The sequence below is a fragment of the Cylas formicarius genome, unplaced genomic scaffold (assembly GCF_029955315.1).
Source record: "Cylas formicarius isolate icCylForm1 unplaced genomic scaffold, icCylForm1.1 PGA_scaffold_12__32_contigs__length_19106922, whole genome shotgun sequence".
NCBI classification, from domain to species: Eukaryota; Metazoa; Arthropoda; class Insecta; order Coleoptera; family Brentidae; genus Cylas; species Cylas formicarius.
The window spans coordinates 15730568-15755196 of NW_026844225.1; the positions used below are offsets into that span (position 1 = coordinate 15730568).

The window sequence follows — 24629 nt, forward strand, 5'->3', positions numbered from 1 at the left end:
GAATTTATGATGCGCGCGAATATTCAAAATGTTATTAATTAAACGTCGCCATAGCAACAGACCATATGATTCACCACACCTTTCATTTCGTAGTAAATTCTTAGGGTTTGTCGTTATAGAAGGCTGTGGAACGATTTTTTCTCTTTGAAACGATGTTTGTCGAGACAAACGAGAAGCGTTTGCTAAAGAAAAGTTTCGCCAAAGAATGAAAAAAATCAAATTTTCGGATTTTTCGCTGACGAATGACATTGGGAATTTTGTGGGAGTTCGGCGCATGCCCAGTAATGTTTTGACCCAAAAGTCAATTGCACGGCAGACTGTCCGTAAAGAAGAGTGTATGAATATGGTGTTTTCTTAGCATAGGATGAACGTTTTAGGCTAGATTTGTGTAGTGGATGTCCACTTGTGTTTATTTAAGTGCATTTTATTGAATTTCGTCGTAAACTTTGATGAATTGTTTACTGATAAATGACGTTGGCCGGCACAGTGCGTAATGGCGTTTCAAGCCGTTCTCAATCTAATCACGGAATATGGGATTGAAATGACACCTGAAGGGAAGTTCTAAACTCGAGACAGTTTGCAATCAGTTTTAGTTTGATGTATTTGTTGCTATTCCGGTACAAATCGTCATACTCGTGTTACTGCTTAGTGCCCCAGAAACAACTTTGTTCTTGATATTTTCGAAATGACTGTGATAGATCAAAATGTGATATACCCAAAAAGATTAATGTTTAAGACAATACTTTAGTTCAAAAACCTGCTCTTCAGTTTGCTTTCGCCGGGTGGTACTCATCTAATTACGCGACAAAAGTATAGGTAAGTGCTAATAAAATATATTAAGCCTCTCCTATTTGTGTTGGTCCCAAAACTTGTGCAGACTTGTTATTTTCCGAAACAACCCCGATTAACATACATTCTGTACATGCGATTTCTTTTTTTTTTTGGACTACTGTTCTATCGATAACTCTTTAAGTTTCGCTATTCTTCCGATAAGTGTATTTGCTTTGTTTTATCTAAGTCGTTTTATTTGCATTTGCCTGTTTATCCAATTGTAATTCCTATATTCCATTGCATATCTATCAGGATCACATGCGAAACATTGATAGCACTAAAACTCGGTGAAATTTAAGTTATCGATGTTAGATAAAATTGATTTTGGAACACTGGACGGCTTCTAAAAGCAAGGTTTGTCATCCGCATAGTTTCACTGAAGTGTATTCGTTATATAAATAGTTGTTACTTTACTATTCTAAATTCGTACCATATAGCATTGGTCAGTGTCGCTTAGACGACAAGAATTTTGCGTTTTCCTAGCAGCGAGAATCAGCTGATTGACACCTATATCAGAAACGAATTTGAATAATTGAAACATTTTGCATAGTGCAAATTTATTTTTTCGATATTGTACGTTTTAATGTATCAGTCCGCGATATTCTCTTCGGCAAATACGAAACCTTTGTACCAAACAATGAACAATCGCGCCAACAGATAAGACTTATCGCAATCAGCGCTCATCGGCGAGTCTTATGTTTTTAAAACTTCCTCAAAATGTATTTTTACAATTGTTGCAAAGCCCCGGTACTGACGTAACCGTTACGCCAGTGTGACGATCCTGATATTACAGCGACTTGATTTTTTAAAAAGGAGTTTATCTTTGTTTATTTAAATAACGAAGTAAATTTCGACTTTATACCGTGTGTACCGAAAAATGTTCGTTTTATGTATACGGGCATATCGAAATAGCCGCCGGCTACTTTTATAATACACTGGGTAAGTGTGTTATAGTACCAGATGGAGGTTATATTGTTTTAAAAAAAAAGTCTATATTGTTCGTAAAAATAGAACTATCGGCAACGTTAAAAATAGAACTCGTGGTGTTGGCTATCAATTTGGAAAGTTGCAGAATTACACCGGGCTTCTTTACATTGCAAAAATGACATGCGAAACCCTAAGAATATTTATTATATCCGAACAGGTGTTGTCATCGTTTTACACAGTAAGCAACAAAATATATCCTTACAGCTGTTTCTAAATTTGTTGCGACTGATCGATACTCGCATATCCATTCAGCGTTAAGCTTTGTTTTGTATTACAAGCTGCTTGGCAGATTATTTTATAACGTTCTTTTTCCGTATTGCATCGATTCAGCTAAAAATATTCGAATGGGATCTCGCTTTACTAGGGTTTTTTTATTATTTAGAGGCACCGAAGTGATTCGCTTCCAGACGGTTTTTGTTGTATAACTATTATTATTATTATTGAATAAAGCTGCTCGCAGCAGCTTTCCGATTGATATTTACACCTACTGTGAGTTTTCGTTTTCATCAACGCACTAGTTAATTTTCAATCAATTTGCGCTTTATTACTCCAAATTGAGAAAGTCGCGAGCAAATTTCTCGCTCGATTTCTTCAGTCGTCATCGTTCAAAATCACCTTGTATGCGTTCAGCTATTAAAAACAAATTGCGAAGGACCTTGAGGATCGTCGTTAGACTTAATTATATTTACATAAATCTTAACCGATTATTGTTTTGGGACGATTACCCTAACTGGGCTTTATCTGTGGATTTCAGTTGCTTAATCTGTGACGCAACCCACACCCTTATACGTAGTCATCACATTTTTCGATTTTTTACTCTTTTTTTTACTCTTGAGCTAAATTCATGTTTAAACAGAACCTATGTAAATAGTTCGGCAATGAATGATGGATAGATAACATTATCCAAATTGATCTGAAAAATATACGGTGCCTATAAAAGATTGAAACTGCCTGCCTAGAAAATGCCGCCGATGTAGGTAACTTCCGTAATTCCTTTTTCCATCTCTTTCGTCCTTGCCCTGGATCTGTCCACAAATTTAGGATGTCAAAGATACAGAAAAATATATGCCAGTAACGTTCTTGGGTGGTTTTTATTGCTCTATTTTGCTGCGTTCCTTCCCTTATACCGCAGTTAAGGGCGACCCCACTACGAGAGCTGTTTGAATCTTCGTGGGGTAATAAATAAAACTCCATTTTACGATGTAGAAAATTGTTTTTGTTCCCCCCATATTTCCTAGAAAAAAACTATCATTTATTATAAGTAAGGGCCGTCATTATTCTGTTGTGTCTAGGTTGCGGTTTTCAAATCAACAATATTTGATTGGGTATGATTCGTTTCCTTAATGTTTCTCGCAATTTTCCACTTCCAGTCGTAGTCTAATTTTAAATACCCTTCACGTATTGTGAGGATTCGAATATTAATCAGTTTTTTTCACTTTTCGTTTCAGGAAACATGGACAAAACGGATCAGAAGAAAAACTCGAAACACCGCGGTAAGGTTTTATTTATATCGGAAATATAAGTTTTCCCATCGTTTTTTGTATCTCTTCGACACTTTCTATGTTTACTTATTTCGTATAATAATATAATATATTGTTTAATTATAACTTGTCTAAAACGGGTTTTTAATAATAATAATAATAATCAATGGCCTTTATTGATAAAATGTATATATAGAATAAAATAAAATATAGAAAAATATGAAAAAGGAAATAAAACTAGAAGAAAAATAATACAACCATAGGAAAAATTAACCAAAGTCGAAATTTGGCCTCTTTATCAATTTATTTGTGTCAAAAAAATTTCGTCTCTTATAAATACATTAATGTACATATACCTGCACTGGCGTGTGCTTGGGGAACCTAATAATTTAAACAAATTTGCACATAGATCGTCGAATAATTGAAAAAACTAACAATAGTGAATAATGCTATTATCAAATATTTACTGTTTAAGGCTTTTGAGTAAATTATTCTCCACGTCTGACACATTGTTCTGTGATCTGAAATAGATGCGGATTTTTTTTTGTCATTTTCTAAAAAAAATGCAACGACATGACTTGAATTAGATAAGTCAAGTAAGGACCGAGGAACGTACGAAAAATCGTATCTTAACATCTTTATTTTAACCCAAAATATGAATAATAGAAAATGAAACTAAAGTAAAATTGAATTTTGGTAAACATTTGTCAAATAAATCCTCAATTTGTTATTTAGGATACCAAACGATATTTAAAATTGAAATGGGGAAGGTCGCGTATGCTGTTACGAATGCCTTCTAATATGTGTCCAAGTACTAAAATACTGTCAGTGTCGTCACTGAAAATACTACAGTATTTTGTAAAGGATAACAGCACTTTATTTATATTTTAATAAGATAAAAATTAAAACTATTTCGGCATAATTTTTTTTGCACATTTTACCTTTCAAACTTTGTATAGAATTGAACCGTACGGCCCGCGCGTTTTCCGTTTTCATGAATGGACACTAGAGGCGTTGAAACTCGTATACGGTTTTTAACATTGCCAATAATGGGGGCCTTCCCATCTATCTTATACTATTTGCTCTACGCGATGGATTGCGATGAACTCCGGTTTAAATAAGACATTCTTAAAGAAATAAACACAACCACAGTAAGACAATTCAAATGTTACGTGAATTTCTAACATTTAAAACGGTCGGTAACCGAGAGACTTTGACAAGCATCAAACAACGCCATCCATGATGCGTATTAGTGTTTTGCCCGTATAATATAATATATAATATAGTTTCATAAAGAAGGGAATGATTTTCTCTTTTTTTTTCATAGTTGCTATGTAAGTTCCTGTATTAACGGCACATGCAGGGCCAATATATCTCTATTATCCGTGGTTTTGTCAGATGAAGATAAAATTTCATGGCAATCTTGATTATTATAAATGAATGATTTCTGTCAAAGGAGATGTTTTATTTATTATTTTTAATTATTAGTTATCTTAAATGTTTTTTCATATTTCATTCTTAAATACAATAAGTAGTCAATAGTTAATAAAATCGATTAGTGACCAAGTTATTGATTTAACTTAATTAATAATACTATATAATTTGAAAACTGAAATAACATTTTATTTGGATTTAAAATATCAATATAACGTTTTATAAAAATCAACTTTATTTGAGTTTTTTGTCCTTTTTTTTCATATTTTAGATAAGGATATGGAGATGCGGTTTGCACTGCGTTGATGGGCCCTTTTCACTATCTAATAGCAATAACGTAAAAGATCGTATTGTTGACAATTGACAGGCCAGGAAAAGCCCTTTTTAATCACCTCAATGTTATTAAAATGCTTGAAGCTCTTTTGGAGTTATCGATATTTTTTTTCAAAAACGTTCGAACACCGCACCACTTTCGCTGCAGAGATAGAGCAAAGAGCATTGAACAACAAAGATTTGAATTTGAATTAACAATTTTGTTGAAACCGCGTTTTAAAAAATCAAGATTGCAATCTAAATTAGTTATAGAACAAAATTTACTTTTAGAATAATTAATTTAAATATTCAATAGCAATTTTTATTTATATTTAGTATTTGTTTAAACTCCTAAGACTTTACCATCTATTTGGGCCTGGGTCTCGTATAATTAATAGTAATGCGATATATTAGTGCGCTTCCAGCGTCGATGATGATTGTAGACTCTAGGGCCTTCTCGCTAACATTTTTCTTTTAGAAAGGTATTGTTGGTAAACGCTTATTAAAATCGAGAGTGGGTCCTTTTTGTCAAAATTTGATTTGTGGTGTAATTTATGAAATTATATTGTCTTTTTTTGGACAAATAAATTTCTATTACCGTTCGTTTTGCCAATACCAAACCTCGTTGCCATTATTGGGATCTCCGGTATTTAGGAATAAATAAAATGTTGCTGTGACCTATTTAGCGATTTCATTTAAATTTAATTTGCTATTTTTTGATTTTACGGACGCGTCTCTAATCACCGAAAGAGCTTTTCGGAATTCAGTTATTCCCACGACACATAATTAGCTTTTCCTGGCAAACGTTGAAAATAGGGGGTCGCTTTTTTGGTCTGATATATCACGCACCCCTTTTGACAATCCCTCACGTACCTATTTTAAATTCGAGCTACTGGCATGTAGACGGACGAAAGGGTTGTTCGTAAAAAAAAATGTTAGCGTCAGTTTCATTCGAACGAGTTATAAAGCGAATTTGCATTGGTCGGCTTTGCGATGTGTTTAAAATTCTATCGTTTGTTGTTAATTAAAGGCAATGCGGTTCGTGCTATTAGGCTTTGTCCTCGGACGGTGCCATAACTTTCTTCGTCATTGACCAACGTGGCGCTTTTTCAAGAATTTTAATTAGACACCTAGAAGTCAGGTCGAATGTCTATCCAGTGATAAATTGCCATTTTCCTAGCGATTTTCACTTTATATTGCTCCCTCCTTTAAACAAATTTGTTTCCCAGTTCGATCGATGCGAATGTAGATAAAGAGGATGCGACTTTTGATCCGACACGAGGAAAATGTAATTTTCTTTCGTCCTCTTTCCCATCCATACACGAATGCCTTTATACCGGAAGTATTAGTTCCGGCCTAAAACTACCGTTATAATCTGCAATACCCGTAAATGTCAGCACGATTGCCATTATAATCTGGAAATCCCAGAAACGTCGGGGCTTTTCTTTGCCTAATTTGGATAATTAAAATTATTTGTCAACGTTATTTTTTCGCATTTTATTCAACAATGTTAACACCCAAGTTTTGTGTTTGTATAATCAGTTCCGGTCAAATTTTCAAATTGATTGAAGGCCACGTGGTTAAAGAATATTTTTACTCTGATACCAGAAAAATGTCATTTTTTTCCCCGTAATCTATTTACGAATGCCTTTATACCGGAAGTATTAATTCCGGTTTAAAATTACCAGGGTTGCCATTATAATTTGAAAAGTCCGAGAAAGTCGCGGCACTTATTTGGCTAATCAGAATTTTTTTATTATTCGTGATTTTGTAATCAACATGGTAATAATAATTCTCATTAATTGCAATCAACACTTCATAGCTTCAAAAGTTTCTGTACATAAAAAATGTTTTGGTGGCGAAGCAGATGAAATTTGTAATTTTATATGTATAATAATTTTTTGAATCACCTTGTAAATAAAAAAAAAATAACTTGTTAATTTTTTTCGAACCGATACACATCGACCCGTTTTTCTTTGCTTAATTTTTCTTTGTAAACTCTCTTGGTATACCATGTCCCATAGGCCGCGATATATTTCAAATAATGCCGTTTCGTTTCTTTGGTACGTTTTGTTTACCCTTTTTTGCAAGAGCCTCCAGCTATATAAATAATAGAACTATAAAAGAAATCGATACGTACCAACCTTCGGACCGTTTCATTTTGTTTGTTATAAATATTTAATCGTTTTAGGTGCCAGCGAGTCTCACAATACGAGACACAGCGTGAATTCCAGCTCGGGTGTGCTGATGGTGGGTCCGAATTTTCGTGTGGGTAAAAAAATAGGCTGTGGTAACTTTGGAGAACTTCGATTAGGCAGGAATCTTTATAATAACGAGCATGTTGCCATCAAGCTGGAACCCATGAAGTCAAAAGCGCCCCAGCTTCATTTAGAATATAGATTTTACAAATTGCTCGGCAGTCATGGTAATATATATTTATCCGTGGGTTTTTCGCATTTACGGTTTACTCATAGATTGTTTTTACAGACGGTATTCCGGAAGTGCATTATTTTGGACCGTGCGGGAAATATAACGCTTTAGTAATGGAATTGTTAGGTCCCAGCCTTGAAGACCTTTTCGATTTGTGCGAACGTAGATTCTCCCTTAAGACTGTCCTCATGATCGCAATACAATTAGTGAGTTTAATTTCGCCCCTTGGTAGTCTAATTGACAATTAAAACGATTTATAAATTGTAGCTACACCGAATTGAATACGTCCATTCCAGGCATCTTATCTATAGAGACGTAAAACCGGAGAACTTCTTAATCGGCAGGCAAAGTACAAAGCGGGAAAAAATCATTCATATTATAGGTGAAACAACTTTCGCATTGGCAATTTCTTTTGTGCGTAATTAAATGTTCTTCCAGATTTTGGTTTAGCAAAAGAATATATTGAATTGGAAACGAATAAGCATATTCCGTATCGAGAACACAAGTCATTGACGGGCACAGCGAGGTATATGTCGATTAACACTCATTTAGGCAAAGAACAATCCCGCCGAGATGACTTGGAAGCTTTGGGTCATATGTTTATGTACTTCCTGAGGGGTTCGCTGCCTTGGCAGGGGTTGAAAGCGGACACCCTCAAAGAACGGTACCAGAAAATCGGCGACACCAAAAGGGCGACGCCGATCGATACCCTATGCGAAAATCACCCGGAAGAAATGGCCACTTACTTGAGATACGTGCGGAGATTAGATTTTTTCGAAATGCCCGACTATGAATATTTAAGGAATTTATTTACGAGTTTATTCAATAAGAAAGGTTACGTGGATGACGGGGAATTCGATTGGACCGGAAAGACAATGGTAAGCGCCACTTAGAAGATCTTGCTTTATATGTCAAATTTTGTTCAATACAGCCCCCTAACGTGTATATACTTCAGCAAATACGGAACGCCCCGCCTTCTAATAAAATTAAAACCAAATCGGATAAGGTATTTATCGTAACTGACGCTAGAATCATGTCGCAATATGGCATTTATTTGCTCTCCGCCTTCAATGAACTGGAAATAGAAAAATGAGGCAATATTTTACAATAGAAAAAGACGGCTAGTAATGGAAATTGTTGTGTTACTCTCCAACTAGTCAATATTTTTTGTTTCGTAAAAGATGGAGAAAACTAAAATTTTCTTTTGAAACGCACAAATATTATGTTATTAACACATCATACAAATGATGCAATCAAATACTTAATTTATTTATATTTTGAATAAAATTCTCCCCGAAAACCAAAGCACATTTCTATTTGAACACCTATTACAACATATATTTTATTTACCTAAAAAAGAAACTTTCTTTTGCCGTTTATATGAGGTGTTTCAAAACAAATGCGAAAAATTTGAGGGGAGTTGTTAATTTCAAAACAAGAAGAGATAGAAAAATAAGGTAATTATCATTATTATGATTAAGACACACTTTCTGCATCTTTTTTAGAGGTAGAGTCAGAGTCATTGTTCGTAATTAAATTTAAAGAACAACTTACACAAGTTTTGGTAGCCGTTTTTACTTAGAAACTTTTTTGTGTCTTGTATTGTAGTATTCATGAAACCGTTTCCAAATAAAAAATAATAGGTAAAGCATTTTCGAATAACAGAAATTTATTTGAGAAAATTAAATTTAAGAATATTAAGATATTAAGAATATTGAATATTGATAAATTGTTTTCTAAATAATTCCATATTAAAAATGATTTATTGGGAAAAATTTATAAAACTAATTTATTATTGCATTAACTGTGAATAAATACCGTTTTTAATATAAAAAATAAAAACCCAATTTTTCCGAGTTCTAGCACGGTTGAACGTTGACCCAACTTTTATATTATACATTGCCCTTTATATTCAACAAAGAATCATTAATAATATTAGTCAAAATATATCACAAGCACTTTCTTCAAAGAAGTCTAAACGATTGGAATGATTAGCCATTTGCCCAGGCAGGTAGAAAATGTAAGAAATAATTATAGAGAATTTCGTATTGCAATTTTCCGCCATTACTATTAGCGTGTATGACAAAGGAAACAATTCCCATTACTACCTGCCTCACTCTAAATAGAATTTGCCTCATAAGCATAATTTCAGTTCGGTAGATGTAGTTATCACAGCTCGTCCTTTAAGAAGTAAATTGATAGCGATTTTTTTTCTCTTTCTTTAGAGTACACCAGTAGGTTCTTTGCAGACAACTGCTCATGACGTGGTTATATCGCCAAACAGAGAAAGGCACGCCGCACCGAATAAGGTAATATTTGCAACCGTTTAAACGCGCTCAATATAATTAGCGACGTGTAGAATTAATATCGTTTTCAATGTTTTCATATAAAAAGGACAATTCGTGGCAAGAAGAAGCTTTCCTATTGATATCTCGACTTGAAGAGGTATTTTCTTATTCCGTTTCCCTTTATTGTTCCGTGCCCTAATATCTGAATACCGTATTCGTTGCATACTGCTTGCTAGAAAGAGACTTGTGATGTTTACTTATTAAAATATAATTTCATAAAACGTTCTAATGTAGCCTTACATTAAACACTTGGAATATTTAAAATTTTTATATTATTATTAAATTAATTGAGTCTGAAGTAGCCGTGTAAATATGGGCGTTTTCCAAGTTATAACGGCAAATATGTGTGGCGTTCAAAAAGTTTTACTACGATATGCTAGGGGTATAAAATAAATGTGGTTTTGAAAAAGGTTTATGATACCTAAACTTTTAGGTTTTTTAAATAATCTGAATAGTGTCAAAATGCACACCATTTTAACGTTACATATATTTAAAAAAATCATTTAAATAAGCAAAAAGTGAAATATATATATACCAATATACCAATTGTAATAAAACCTTACGCAGGCTAGCAGTGCCTACATTTTTATTTTCATTTTAGATTATATTTATATTTATATATTTTCTTTATGAACTCATATAAAAACCAAGGGTTTACAACTAGCAATTCCAGTAAAACCTGATAAAGTGTTTCAGTTCTAAAATTCTAGCAGGTGAAGTAGAACTGCCATGAAAATGAAGTTAGTTGTCATCAACAAGTGATATTTCAATAGATAACAAATTTTTTTGCTTTCCGTTTCTCTGCTTGGTTACTAAGGTTATATCTGTTAAGGTGTCTATTCCTTCTTCTCGCACTCCTCTTATGTGTTATTGTGGGTGCTTTGTTATTTCTTTCTTATTCGCCAATTGGCAAAGAAGAGACGGACTATTTCATTTTGTAGTAGTTCTTTGAATTAATTAAGTGACTATTAATTAATTTAAACACCATATGTTTAATCCGTTAGGGTGGTTTTTAGTTCCCATCGAAATTATGCCTTCCGTTTTCACAAAATACGAAAAATCATGGATTATTGCATCTAGTTGCCTCTGGTATTTAGAAATATCAGAAGATTTTTGGAAGCTGTCAATTTGGTCCGGTCTGGTGTGGTTTGCTGTAAAAATTGTCTTTCTACTCTCTTCTTTATACACCAATCGTGCTGACAGTGTCATTTTACGTTACGTTTCTTTTCCCAAGGATTCGTACCACTTCGGACATTTCCGCACGAGTTGAGGAACAATCGGATGTATACGTGTTGTTTCGCAAAAATGTACGCAAAAACTAACGGTTGTAGAAAAAGTATAGTGTACAACACGTTTGGTAATAGTATATTATGCAACAAGTGTGGTAAGTGGCATTTGAGTCACGAGTTTATTCGGCACTGTGATACTATACTATACTATACTATACTATACTTTTTCTACGACCGTTAGTTTTTAGGTATGGTATGTTCATAGATATAAGAAAGTGACCAATTGGAATTATAAAAGGGTGGTCATTAACATACAATGCAATAAGATTATTACCTTAACAATGAACCATTAAATATTAATAATTAATTAATTACTAATTACCCTAATTAATAATAATAATCTTGTTGCATTGTATGTTAATGACCACCCTTGGATAATACATTCAAAAGCAATTGGTCACTTTCTTATATCAACACGAATATAGTTACTGACATGACAGTCACAATTGACAAACGTCAAAATTCAAACCGTGCGGTAGTATTTCCGAAAATATCCGCTGTGTGACCCTTTCCGCAAGCTAGATCGGTGTATCGATGTAAGGTATTTTATTTGGCACGTGCGGAGTGATTGTTTAATAAACGAGTTACTTAAAAAGTTTACCAAACGTGTTGCATAGTATACTTTTTCTACAACTTTTAGTTTTTGGGTACATTTTTGTAAAACAACACGAATACATTTACCAACATGGCCGTCAGAATTGACAAACGTCAAAACTCAAGCAGTGCGGTAATATCTCCGAAAACATCCGATTACTTACAGAAGCGAGTAGAAAACGATTTAAGTGGCTCGTTTATTAAGCACTCGCTCCGCTGCGCTCGTTTCGTGCAAAACGAACTCGTAACTCAAATGCCGTTTACCAGACTTGTTATTAAAATAATTAAGGCATGTTACAGCAGCATTGCTGAGTTTCTCTCGTACTATTCTTTATTTTCGCCACGAATAATCAAACCTATATAAGTTTTTCGAATGTTAAATGCAATTCTGACGTGTTAACTTGCAAATGGGTGTTGAAATTAAAATTTTGATTAAAAACGGAATATATTTAATCCTTTTTGTTTTTAAAAAGTTTGTTAAAAGAAAAGATTTTTGCATGAATCATCATTGGAACATTTTATTGTAAGCAGCGAGGAATAATATCTATTCGCAAATTTCGATTCGGTGGAAATCGTTAATTGAATATTTCCACTATAGACTAACAAGACCAACGCTTGGCCAGAAGCTTCAAAACAGAGCACGCTGGGAAATTTGACTCCTGCCGATAGGCACGGTTCAGTTCAAGTTGTAAGTTCAACAAATGGCGAACTAAATGCGGACGATCCAACCGCCGGCCACAGTAATACACCAATTACTCAACCTCAAGAAATTGAGTTGCTAGACGAAACTAAGTGAGTAAATGATAGGTCGATGCGTTGCAACGCGCTAGAGGCGGCGTAATAATTACAGGTGTTGCTGTTTCTTCAAAAGAAAGAAGAAAAAAGGTTTGCGCACGAAATGACTACAGTATAGTGAGACCGACCAACACCTCACACTGTTGCCGTGCGGTCACAGCAGTGCGGCAACATTGACTTGATTTAGTTTCTGAGATGACCAATGTCAACCTTGTTATTTGGAATAAATAGCTAAATATAGGATAGCCTTAATTACGTATAAGTTTACATTAAGTCGTACCATATCTGTGAATGTTCTACAGAAGCCTTACTCGTCGGTTCTGTACTTCTTTCATCGATTCATTAATTGCTCATTCTTACTTGCTAATATCAATTTGTACTATATCATTATTTATTTACCAAATCCTGCGTTTCGTATTAAAATAATTTTGATTTTATTATAGTGTGCATTCTTGGTAGTCGAGTTTTAAACTTTTTTCCATGTTAGCGTTAGTTTTTCGCGAGAAAGTTTTTAGCTGAATGTTGATTTTTGCGAGTAAGGCCAATTTTAGTACGTTTTATAATAAAATTTCTTAAAGAGCAATGTAAATTACCAAGTATGTAAATAGAATATAACCGCATACTACTGGCAGAAATGTTTCATTATAAATTAATTATTCGTACGTACGTTTTTATAGCTGAAAGCGTTTTGATGGGGTTGTTTCCTCTTCTAGCGAAATTATATTTGGAAATATTGCGCACCGGTACTTTAAAGGAAAAAAAAATCTTTTTACTATTTTGTTAACTGTTGCTTCATCAAAAAATTGCGTTACTTTTGAATTTGGCCAATCGAACTATTGTAGTATGGCGGGTTTTTATTATCTTGTCCGAGAATGTGATTTTTGATACCTGAAAAAGGGGCGTGCGATAAAAAAACAGTTTTTAGTATAAAAAATTGAAATAATCGTAACGAAATCACCTCCTCGTTGGACGACACCGCCTCGTCCAAGTTATCACGTGAAAATTATTTTTCGTTTTTAACCACAAATGACGTTTTTGTACAATTAAATTTTGTTGATTTCTTTAAGTCAAAATAAATTCCGCCGCAATTATTTCTTTTTAATCTCCGAATTTTGTTTCTTGTTTTTATTATTTAACAAATAATTCAATTGCTATATTTTAGGGGAGCGTGTGTTGCGTTATTTATCGCCATGGAAGGGTACGGTTTTTAACGTTTTTAAATTTTTTCTTTATTTTGTGAGATGGTTTTTTGCCGGACTTCCCCTTGAACGCCTGTTGCAAGTATTATCCGAACAAAACATATGGAAAGCGACCCCATTCTGTTGTAAATAAAGGAGTTTCGTATTAAATTTAATCAGAGTTTATCGTTTAGTTAGCTTGTTATGACATTCATTTAATCGATATATTTAAACGATGTCAATCTAGGTACTTTCCAATATCAGTTTTCCATTTTAGGCACCCATTACATTCTACGTTTTATTTTTTAACAGTCACTACTAATATGAATAGGAACAGGGAATTCTCAAAAAAAAAAAGTGGTTATGTGATTTAAGCATTGTGAAATTTTGCTTTGTTGTTGATCTCAAGTGATAATCGATCGACTGCTTTCGTTATGCAGAAAGTCTAGTAACAATTTAATTGTTTTTCAGACATGCACCATCGATACTTTTTGTGGCTATTAAAAATTATATAGAAAATTAGAAATGTATTATTATTTCAGAACCCTTCGGTGATAAATTGATACTAATAAAGTAAACTCTGGGTAGACTACGCCTGTAATATACTCTTAGAGTGAACAGTAAATTTCCCGATTAAAAGACTTATACCGCTCATCCCATGTTTTAATTGTGTATGTATTAAACTGTTGTACCTTATTAAATACAAAAATATGTGCATCATCTGTGTACTTTCTATAGGTAATAAACTTTTCTGAAATTTGGAAGCTGTATTGTGTTTTTCGTGGTAAAATGAGATGAACATTTTTTCAAATAATTCATTTACGAGGAACAACAACTAGCCAATAGCTTTACGGGTTTAACGTTTTTTGATTGGTTTATTCAAAACAACGCACCTTTTCGGACTTTCCAAAAATACAAAGTCATAGAATGCGTACACACAAGCAAGTTTGGCTATATTTTCCTTTCATCGCGTCAATTGTGATTCAAATTTTTATAATTTTATGCCCAACTCAAATTCTTATCAACCGTAAACTATACAGTGTTTTTTGGATTAAACTTCTCAAACACAATGACTGACTACTTACGAATAATTGTCAAGTTAATTTTTCAATTTTCCTTATAAATTATTCTACTCTTATTTTCCAAATATTATAAACTACCAATTTTTTACCTAGCAATTTTTTTTGCAAAATATTTTAATATTCCTATTTAATCTGGCTTGTTCACAAATAGTTTAAATCTGGATTATTTGAAATTTTGGATTGATATTGCGAATTAATATTTTTTTTCTCTCAACCAATTTAATTAATATTTACAAACGGCTTTATTTTGTTAAAACATTTAATACCGACATAGAATGCCTGATCAAGCGAAACTTTACTTTTTTATTATTTAATCATTTTCACTTATCTATATATTAAAATAACTTTTGAGGGTATGAAAACTTATTAAAATGAACAGTTCCAATTCTTTTATTCAAGCGATCTTTTTTGCTGCACGTTTTTTAAAATTTCATAAGTGCCACGTGCCTCGATCCTACTTTTAGATATATGCCAAATCAAAAATTTTGATATTGAGTAGGATATGTCCTTAGATAAAGCGTTATCGGAGTTGTTGTTTCTTATGTCAGTATATTGCTTTTTTCTAACTTGGATATCAACAAAAATTATACATTTTTTTCAAATGATGGCAATTCGTGCTTTTACAGTGTTGCTGCATAGGAGTCCATAGGAGCTGTCCTTGAAATTATAATTGTACAATGTATACTTTCACTTCCAAATTTTTAACCTATAAGCACAAACATGTGAGTGGCTAAGTGGACATTTTTTTATCTAAAGTACCGAGTTACCATTTAAGTGGAATAGCTCTCTTAAAAAAAAATGAGGTAACAAATAAAGCAGTTTCACTCCTGAACTTCGAAGATGGCTAACAAAATTGAAAAAGTTAATCCTACTGTCTATGTAGTCTTCATATCTCTTTTGCTAGACTTGCTGGCGTTTACTATAATATTGCCATTGTTACCATCGTTGTTAGATTACTACAGGGAAAATGATTCGTCTGGGTTGTATTCATGGCTCTCAAGTAAAGTCTACGGTTTTCAAAAGCTCGTTGGGGCCCCAGAAAAATTCAATTCCGTGCTATTTGGCGGTTTTCTGGGCTCAATGTTTAGCTTTTTACAGTTCGTTGCCTCTCCTATTGTGGGAGGTATTTCCGATATCGTTGGTAGAAAGCCGGTAATGATTTTTTGTTTGGTAAGTGTAAAAAATAGAAATAATGAACTTTACGTAATATACTGATGATGTTATACACATTAGGGAGGATTGGTACTTTCCTATGTGGTATGGGCTTTAGCTACCAACTTGTGGTTTTTTATTATTGCCCGGTTCATTGGTGGAATAAGTAAAGGCAATGTCTCTCTTAGCATGGCAATTGTAACTGATGTATCATCAATGAAAACACGTGGAAAAGGAATGGTATGTCGAATTTCATTCAGCATAAATCATTCTAAAAATATTTTCCTCCTAGGCACTTGTCGGTATAGCATTCTCCCTTGGTTTCATTGTAGGACCAATGATTGGTGCTGGATTCACCGTCTGGGCTACAAAAAGAACTGGAAACTGGTTTGTTGCACCTGCCTTGTTTTCCACCTTTCTTGCATTAGCAGATTTGCTATACTTCATGTTTTTTTTTCAAGAATCGCTTCCAAAGGTATAAAATTGTGATTAAGTGACATTTTCGCTTATATATTCATTTTTTTAGGAAAAGAGAGCCAAAAATATAACAGCAATACTTAGAAATATCAAAGTTTTAATATACATGAAAGATTTATTCCATTTTACCGCTGTTAGTAGCCTTAAATCTAAAGATATCACGGAACTTAGAAGACTGGGAAAAGTGTATTTTGTATATTTATTTATTTATAGTGGCTTAGAATTTACTTTAACATTCCTAACACATCACGTTTTTAATTATAATGCAATGCAACAGGGCTGGATGTTTTTTGCCATTGGTAAGGGGTCCATAAATTTACTTATACTTGCAACTTTTTTATATATGACATATTTTCAGGTGTAACAATGGCCCTACTCCAGGGAGGTTTCGTAAGGAAAATTCCCCCCCATAAAACGAAGGGTACTGCCATTTTGGGATTGTGGATAATAATCCCCTCCTATGTATGTGTTGGTTTAGCTGTTGGACCTATTATGCTTTACATTGGGCTCTTCTTATATGCAGTTTGTATGTAATTTTATAATTGATAATTATATAATAATATAATATGTATTAATCAATTTTGACTGATTTTATTTTTGGTTTTTATTTTCTCATTAATATTACATTATATTATAAAATACCATTCAGATTAATGTTGGATTATTATTTCAGCCACAGCTATGGTTGTTCCGTGTATGACAACCTTGGCTTCAGAATATGGAAGTGAACAGCAGAAAGGAACCGTGATGGGCATTTTCAGATCACTTGGAGCTTTGGCCAGAGCGTTAGGTCCTATTTTTGCTAGTATATCATTCTGGAGCATAGGTTACAAATTTACTTATCTAATAGGATCTGTTTTATTGTTATGGCCGGTTCTGACATTAAAAAGGTCACCGTCAGCAAAAGGAAAATAATGCAGGCCTGAAGACTAGCCCATTATTAATTCAAAACATAATTTTACTAACCAGTTCATATTATTGATAATCAAACATCAGTATTGTCTCACACCTTTAACATTGAATAAAGTTTTTATAAAAGCTATGATTTTTACTATAAATCTAATACGACGCTGGCAAAACTTGGCGCCCAACAATGGGTGGTTTATTGGGAAAGCGTTTACCATTGATAAGTTTTGGTCGGTTGGCTAGTAGGCTAAATGTGATATATATATATATTATTAATTTGTAAGATGGATTATTATTTCTAAAAGTTGACGTTATTTTCGAGGTAGGAGATTGATATTTTTAAAAATGTGGTTCGTTTCAAATTCAACTACAATATTTCGGCATTTTGCCAAAGCTTGTCTAACCCTAAACTTCCTATCCCTGTTCTATACCAGAGATATTTTGTGACTGTTCCCAAAACAGCCTTGACTTTAAAGTTAAATGTCCCTATCTAATAATCGATTCGACATTAACCTAAAAGAGTGTTTTCTGTTGTCAAATGTGAAGCAAAAATTAAAAAAAAAAACTTGTCAAACACAATGTTAAGTGGTAGCGAGTTTTATTTATTTGTCTCGAAGAAAGCCAGCCGGTTGTAGCAATGTTTTCTTAAAAACTTAAGGAAACAAGGTGTTTTTGCAATATGGCCACTAACAATGTAGAAATTGACTGGCTTAAAGGTTTAGGGGTTGCCGCTGATTTGGGTCCTTCCTTGTCAACGGTTCCAGAAAATCAACCGGGAACATCACAATATGAACAAATGGATAGGACAAACCTTAGTAGTAGTACCTTGAAGGTTAGAATCTGCTTTGCTTTTTATTAATCTCACTTATATTTAATGTTTGTTGTCACAGAGGAATACTAAAATGGAATTATCCAAAAATGATTTAATTAAGTTGGTTACCTGCTTTGAAGGAGAACTCCAAGCAAGAGACATCACAATTGCCGCATTAAAGGTAAAATATTAATATGGTGGATAGCACACTACCATAACCTTATATAAATTTACAGTCGGAAAAATTAAAACAAGTAGCAAATTTGGGAAGGTATCGACCGGCAGTAGTGGCTGACCCTTACACAGCATTGCTTAGAGACAGTATTGCTGATACTATTTCTTCTAAACCACCTTTAAGTGAAAAGGATATGGCAGCTGCAGCAGAAAATCAATTGCAAGCTTTGCAGCAGCTAGCTATGCAGCAGAGGTGGGCTAACCAACACATGATGAACATTTTGAAAGAGGCTGAAATAAAACACAAGAAGGTTCTCATATTTGTCAAGAACTGCATTGATAACTATTAACCATTTTAATTTGTGCAGGTAATTCAAGAATTAGAAGAAGAAAAATGCAAGCATGAACATGATACTGCCCAAGGTGATGACATAACTTATGGATTGGAAATGGAAAGAACACGTTTGAGGCAGGAATTGGAAATGGAAAGGACTGCAAGGAAGAAATTGGAAAAAGAAGTCAAGAGACAAGTTGAGCTTGCTGATGAAGAAAGGGCCAGACAGAAGCAAATAGTATTAGTACTTTTAGCAGAGAGAAAGAAGATTATAGTAAAATATATTGAAGAAAGAAAAAGAAGTGAAGATCTGGCTCAAATTCTTTCTGAGGAAAAATCACGTATTGATAGTATGGCTGAAGGGTTAGAAGAGGAGAGTAAAAAGTCATTGCAGATGGAAGCAGAACTTGAGAAGCAAGCACATGAATTTGAGGCTGAGAAGAAGAATTTTAAGACTCTGCTTTTGTCAAAAGATCAAAGGTTTTATATTTTATAATCCAATCACGCTATGGTAAATGTGTATTCTTTTAGAATAATGGAAATAGAGACTGAACTAGCTAGATTAAGAGCCGAATGTGATGCAATAAGAAGTAGAATCCAGCTAACTGATAGTGGAACTGCTATGATAAGCAGCGTTGCCAAAGTTGTTCAACCTACTGCTACAGTTTCCAGTGTTCCTGTCTCAGGCCCAAGTATAGTTGTTTATAGATAGCTTGTTATATAAAATGAATTGCTAAATTTTAGCTACTGGAATTGCACAGTCTGTTACTCCTGGTCAAGCCCTCAGGCAAACTGTTATAGCTTCTCCTTCTCCTATAGCACCTTCAGCCAAGGTAATTTTTTTTTTATGTTCATTATATTTTCTTACGAGGGGGCAATGATATTTTTAGCTTAGCCCAGGCATCGCGGGTATTTCAGCTCAGGGATCTTCCACAATTAGACCAGTTCCGAAACCCAGTTTTCATCCCCATTTGCAACAGCAAACCGCGCCACAGACTCCCCCCAAAAAAAGTTCCGCGGCAGCTAGAGGAGTGCCTCCCCCTATACCGCCAAACAAACCCGTCATTCCCAACAAAACAGCAGCTTCAAGAAGACCCGACAGTGGCGAATCAGAGAAAAAAAAGTCGAATGTGGTACCTAAAGAAGGGGATCAGTTACCTCAACAGCTGCAAACCGTTCGTTCAGGTCAGGGTATCGAGTCGCTAGGGCAAGAGTTAGCAGATTTCCAGCAGATGTTTGTCACAATGGCCACTAGCAATAATACATAAATTCAAATTTGCGGTAAAATTGTTTTTTTTTGGATTATGTATTTCACACAACCGCTCTAGATGTGGGTCTCAGGTCCACTTGTGATAATCGCTAAAAATAATTTCGAATTCTTGCTGTTTGCAGTTATCGGTAAGGATATATGAACATATATTGACTCATTAGGTTAAGTAAATTTATTTTCAGACGTAAATCTGTTTCTCTAAAAAAAATTGTAAATAACTTGTTTTATTTAAATATTCGTCCTGTGTAAATTAAGTAGAGAAGGTTCGCTTAGTATATTGCTTTTTATTGAAAGCAAATGGCGAGGGGTTACTTAAAATTTTGCGGCCGGTCGGCGTGATTCAAATAGATGGGTCCCTATCAAGGTTAACGTAAGATGACATTCATCGTAAATAAATTATGGTTTCTTCGATTGCTAGAGAATAGCACTTTGTAATAGGGTGAAATGTTACTAATTAGTATTCATCAAGGTAAAACAAAATGTGTGGTATATATGATATTATAGAATAATTGTGACAAAAATTATTATTACACTTTTTTTTCTAAATATCGGAAAAGATTTTAGGTCGTTTGGGATAAATTTTCTTTACCTCAAGGTAGAAGGTTTTCCTTCACACCCTATTCGTTCATTAGCGTTTTGTATATACTATCATTAAGTAGTAAAAAAAATCAGCTTTAAAATATCGAGATTTTTGGATAAGGTTTTTCAGGCAGCGATCTTCTTTTTAATTTAAGTCTATCCAGAAGACGCGGAAGGAAATGAACGATGGGTAAAATCAAACCGCTAATCGCTTAACAAACCAAAGATCAAACTTCATCCAGTATAAATCCTTCAACGTTTTTCGATATCACTAATAAGCTTCCCGGTATTGTTTGTTTTTAATAGCCGATTTTAAACCAGTGAAAAATTTTGCGATATTCTTATTTGTGTCCATTTTTATGACGATATCGGAATTCTACCAGTGTAGATAAAGGTTTCAAAAACGAGAACTTATTGTCAGTGATTTAAGGGATTCCATGCTTCCAAAATTAGTTTTAAGCGTGTATATATTCCACACTTCTCTAAAAGATGGGAGTAAATTCGGTGGATTAGACATAAAATCCCAGTGAAATTGTATATAACTATTGTAACATAAATTATAAATAAATTGATATTTTTTTTAGTTTCAGGAAAGACAAAAAATAATTCGATTTAAATCTGAGTGAAAAATATTTCCTACACGTTGGCGTTGTAATTTTTATTTTGATTTTAATTTAAAAAAAAATTGTAAAAATAAATGTGATTTCTTAGCGAAATATATAAGCAATATATTAAGAGTATGAGTTTTTTTTTTAAATCGTTCCTTAGGTGTACTTTGGCGCGTTAAAGACATCCGGTATAGCACACCATTTATATTGTTCTGTTAAGCCTATAATACAATAATTTAATTATCTGTGATGGAAGAACAGTCAGTCTGTAGGATAGTTTCGAATACCTCAATAGAGGTTATATGGATAATGCATCACGCCTTAAAATATTGTGTCTTATTCTCTCTATTTACTATTTCCTGCGTGGTCAGCACCCATACGTTGTAAGTAATTGAATTATTTAACTTTTTGAGCAACGTGGTTATACCTTACAGGAGAAACCATTCCAATAGTAAAGTAAAACATTATATGGACGAGACAAGTTTATCTCTCCGAGACATATTACCGCTGAGACCCAAACATTATGATAAAAACAGGGCTCCAAAATACCACGGACAACCCACCATTGTTTATTTCCACGTCACAGTCCTTTCGCTCGACTCGATAAACGAGGAATCAATGGTAAAGTAAAATTTTTTTATCATTAATTTTCCTGTCCTTTCCGTTCCCTCTAAATTCGCTTTGTCAGCCGTTGTAAAAACAAATTATTCCGTAATCAATCTTGAGGGACTACCATAAAGAGCAGACGTGGCTATCTATTTTCAAAATTTCCCACCTTGAAACTTGGTCTATATTATAACGCTTGAAAAATAGGCCAAGGCGAGATCCTCGAACGTATATCCAGGTAGCTCTAGGTAGTGCTAGGTTTTCAAATGCGTTGTTGTCAAATTAATAGTCTTCTAAGTAGGCTCGCATCGCTTTTTATTTGCCGGGAATGAAAGATTTTAATATCGCACGATTTCTATACAGACGTACGTAACGGACATCTTCTTAGCACAAAGTTGGAGAGACCCTCGTTTACGTCTCCCCGAAAATATGAGCGAGGAATATCGAATACTGGACGTGGAATGGTTGCACAGCATTTGGAGGCCCGATTGTTTCTTTAAAAACGCCAAAAGCGTCACTTTCCACGAAATGACTATACCCAACCATTATCTCTGGCTCTACCACGATAAAACGTTGCTTTACATGTCCAAGTGAGCCCCTCCAAATTGAATTTTCTCAGGTAGCAGAGGATCGTCACTTTTATATGAAATTAATTCCAAACATAGGACTCTCTTTTTAGTCGTATTTATTTCATTTAATGGGTGATAAAGACGTCAGTTAATCTGTTTCTTGGTGGCTAGTAATTGAAATCAATTTTACGATCCTCTGCTAGCTATTAGTTATTAAAAATCAGTCCAGCATCGATCGACAACTAGTTCATTTGCAGACTGACGTTGGTATTATCGTGTGCCATGAAATTCGAGTCTTACCCACACGATACGCAAATCTGCACTATGATGATTGAAAGTTGTAAGTAAAATTACGTGCCACCTCCATATAAGTTCATCACGATTTCAATCAAAACTCTACCGATATGGATATCCGTGAAAAATGTCTAACAATCTTTATTTCGCAATTGTTTTTTTTTCTAGTGTCTCATACCGATCACGATTTGGTGTTCATATGGAATATGACGGATCCTCTTGTAGTAAACCCCGAAATAGAATTGCCTCAACTTGATATTTCCAACAACTATACCACTGACTGCACTATCGAGTATTCGACCGGTATTTATCATTTTTCCTAATTTCGATGATTAATATTTTTACTGCCAAGTATAAATAGACTTCGAAACTTAAACATTCGTTGCGATAATTAAGGAAAATCTCTTTGATGACTCACTTTTCGTGGAGATTTAGGAAGAGCGAATTTGATATTTGAGTTTCGGATTGGTACGCTTTTAGGTAATTTCACATGTCTTGCTGTTGTCTTCAATTTGAGACGACGACTTGGATATCATTTATTTCACACTTATATTCCCTCGGCTTTGATCGTCGTGATGTCGTGGATTTCATTTTGGATTAAGCCGGAAGCCATACCTGCCCGAGTGACATTAGGTGTTACATCTTTGTTAACTTTAGGTAACTAACTCATTTATGTAGTCGTTTAAAGATGTACTTTCTTCTTAATAACTTAAAATTTTCAATTGGAATGCAAATCTGCAAATTTGGACGGAATTTTGGCAAAATGGCCTATTAAGATTTTCACTAAGTAATAAATTAGCTTTAAAAATTAGAAAAGCTTCGCGTAGAGAATCGGAAAACCTTTCAAATGAAATTTTTAAGTTCGTGATTTTTTTTATCACTTTTTAACAGCGAGTGTGATATCAAGTATTCATTCATATAACCTCGATATTAGTTGTTCAAGTTCGACAAAAATCAAACCGTGCGGTTCGCCAAAAATTTCGGTGATTTTGCAAGCCCGGCTATACCGAAAAATCGAAATTAATCGCCGTTACGGTGCATTCGAAATTTCTTAAGAATTTTAGAACGGGTACGTGTTATAAAATCGCCCGTTCGAATCCTCACTTTACCATTGCACGCACGCGTGCAATTATTAAATTCCATTAAAAAAATCGATGTATATTTTAGCCACGCAAAATACTCAATCGCAACAGTCTTTGCCGCCAGTGTCGTACGTGAAGGCAATAGACGTATGGATGTCCAGTTGTTCCGTTTTTGTATTTATGTCTTTAATGGAATTTGCTATCGTGAACAATTACATGGGACCGGTCGCTACGAAAGCGATGAAGGGCTATTCCGACGAAGATATATCCGAACTAAATAATTACAGGGTGAATAAAACCTAATACTAAACTCGGACACTTAAAATTGTGTCATGTTTTAGGGAATGGAAAGGCCGCGTTTTAGCACAGTCAGTCAGCCTCAATATCCAACATTCTGCAACGGAAGAAGCATAGCACTTTGTATCGATCAGTTCTCCCGATTTTTTTTTCCCTTTTCCTTCCTCATTTTGAACATTGTTTATTGGTCTACGTTCCTCTGACCCCTTCTTATCCCACGTTTATATGTTTAGCACAATATTTATCTGCTCGTCTTAATTTCAATTATATTGTTAACTGTAATGTGTAATAAATGATTTTATATTTAAGGAGTCTTTCTTTTTATCTATTGTCCCACGAATGCGTAAATTTCGCTTTCTTTGTTGTGGATTCTACCTTCAATATAAAAATATTAAATCTAATACGTCACGTCAAAATTGGTCACCATGACGTCTATTTTTAGATGCATTAAAAGAAGGAACGTATTACGAAATACGTATAACGAAAGTATTACCATTACCAGTAATGCACTTATTAGGCAAATAATTACTCTTAAATAACTATAAAATATTTTTTAATATTTTGCCATAATTCAAGAAAGATATTTTCTTAGTTCTAAACTAACCAAAGTATAAATGTACGACAATATATATATATATATATATATATATATATATATATATATATATATATATATATATATATATATATATATATATATATATATATA

The 24629-nt window shown here is 33.9% G+C and overlaps 4 protein-coding genes across 6 annotated transcripts; all 4 read left to right on the plus strand.

Moving 5' to 3' along the window:
* The first annotated feature begins 92 nt into the window (after window positions 1-92).
* On the plus strand, window positions 93-14439 carry LOC132708778 (casein kinase I). 2 transcript variants are annotated; one of them, XM_060681351.1, is made up of 10 exons: window positions 93-816; window positions 3267-3311; window positions 7237-7470; window positions 7533-7681; window positions 7743-7857; window positions 7914-8353; window positions 8407-8481; window positions 9701-9784; window positions 12305-12498; window positions 12557-14439. In XM_060681351.1, the coding sequence occupies exons 2-10, from the start codon at window positions 3272-3274 to the stop codon at window positions 12606-12608; spliced, it is 1383 nt and encodes a 460-aa protein (XP_060537334.1). In that variant the 5' UTR covers window positions 93-816; window positions 3267-3271; the 3' UTR covers window positions 12609-14439. The 2 variants fall into 2 exon arrangements, with proteins under 2 accessions (XP_060537334.1, XP_060537333.1); XM_060681350.1 differs by lacking the exon at window positions 8407-8481 and having other exon boundaries at window positions 95-816.
* Window positions 14440-15301: 862 nt separating this feature from the next.
* LOC132708781 (major facilitator superfamily domain-containing protein 10) lies at window positions 15302-17495 on the plus strand. Of its 2 annotated transcripts, XM_060681353.1 has the most exons (6): window positions 15317-15931; window positions 15995-16153; window positions 16206-16388; window positions 16440-16689; window positions 16749-16916; window positions 17064-17495. In XM_060681353.1, exons 1-6 carry the CDS (start codon window positions 15602-15604, stop codon window positions 17303-17305), a joined length of 1332 nt encoding a protein of 443 aa, XP_060537336.1. In that variant the 5' UTR covers window positions 15317-15601; the 3' UTR covers window positions 17306-17495. The 2 variants fall into 2 exon arrangements, with proteins under 2 accessions (XP_060537337.1, XP_060537336.1); XM_060681354.1 differs by lacking the exons at window positions 16440-16689; window positions 16749-16916; window positions 17064-17495 and having other exon boundaries at window positions 15302-15931; window positions 16246-16383.
* Window positions 17496-17787: 292 nt separating this feature from the next.
* Window positions 17788-21183, plus strand: LOC132695760 (CTTNBP2 N-terminal-like protein). Its single transcript, XM_060660216.1, has 7 exons — window positions 17788-18128; window positions 18187-18288; window positions 18344-18592; window positions 18650-19095; window positions 19147-19307; window positions 19360-19448; window positions 19506-21183. Exons 1-7 carry the CDS (start codon window positions 17976-17978, stop codon window positions 19881-19883), a joined length of 1578 nt encoding a protein of 525 aa, XP_060516199.1. The 5' UTR covers window positions 17788-17975; the 3' UTR covers window positions 19884-21183.
* Window positions 21184-21381: 198 nt separating this feature from the next.
* On the plus strand, window positions 21382-24166 carry LOC132695794 (glycine receptor subunit alpha-2). The gene is made up of 8 exons (XM_060660259.1): window positions 21382-21455; window positions 21507-21693; window positions 22042-22268; window positions 22505-22587; window positions 22710-22844; window positions 23022-23198; window positions 23709-23911; window positions 23965-24166. The coding sequence occupies exons 1-8, from the start codon at window positions 21382-21384 to the stop codon at window positions 24121-24123; spliced, it is 1245 nt and encodes a 414-aa protein (XP_060516242.1). The 3' UTR covers window positions 24124-24166.
* The last annotated feature ends 463 nt before the right edge of the window (window positions 24167-24629 follow it).

Bases quoted from the DNA above. Each gene is read 5' to 3' on its own strand.
- LOC132708781 (XM_060681353.1), top strand. From the start codon at position 15,602: ATGGCTAACAAAATTGAAAAAGTTAATCCTACTGTCTATGTAGTCTTC. The intron at 16,154-16,205 runs GTATGTCGAATT...TTTTCCTCCTAG, and splicing joins AAACACGTGGAAAAGGAATG to GCACTTGTCGGTATAGCATT. The intron at 16,690-16,748 runs GTAAGGGGTCCA...ACATATTTTCAG, and splicing joins CTGGATGTTTTTTGCCATTG to GTGTAACAATGGCCCTACTC.
- LOC132708778 (XM_060681351.1), top strand. From the start codon at position 3,272: ATGGACAAAACGGATCAGAAGAAAAACTCGAAACACCGCG. The intron at 8,482-9,700 runs GTATTTATCGTA...CTCTTTCTTTAG, and splicing joins TTAAAACCAAATCGGATAAG to AGTACACCAGTAGGTTCTTT. The intron at 9,785-12,304 runs GTAATATTTGCA...TTTCCACTATAG, and splicing joins GGCACGCCGCACCGAATAAG to ACTAACAAGACCAACGCTTG.
- LOC132695760 (XM_060660216.1), top strand. From the start codon at position 17,976: ATGGCCACTAACAATGTAGAAATTGACTGGCTTAAAGGTTTAGGGGTT. The intron at 18,129-18,186 runs GTTAGAATCTGC...TTGTTGTCACAG, and splicing joins TTAGTAGTAGTACCTTGAAG to AGGAATACTAAAATGGAATT. The intron at 19,096-19,146 runs GTTTTATATTTT...GTATTCTTTTAG, and splicing joins CTTTTGTCAAAAGATCAAAG to AATAATGGAAATAGAGACTG.
- LOC132695794 (XM_060660259.1), top strand. From the start codon at position 21,382: ATGCATCACGCCTTAAAATATTGTGTCTTATTCTCTCTATTTACTATT. The intron at 21,694-22,041 runs GTAAAGTAAAAT...ATTTCTATACAG, and splicing joins CGATAAACGAGGAATCAATG to ACGTACGTAACGGACATCTT. The intron at 23,199-23,708 runs GTAACTAACTCA...TGTATATTTTAG, and splicing joins TACATCTTTGTTAACTTTAG to CCACGCAAAATACTCAATCG.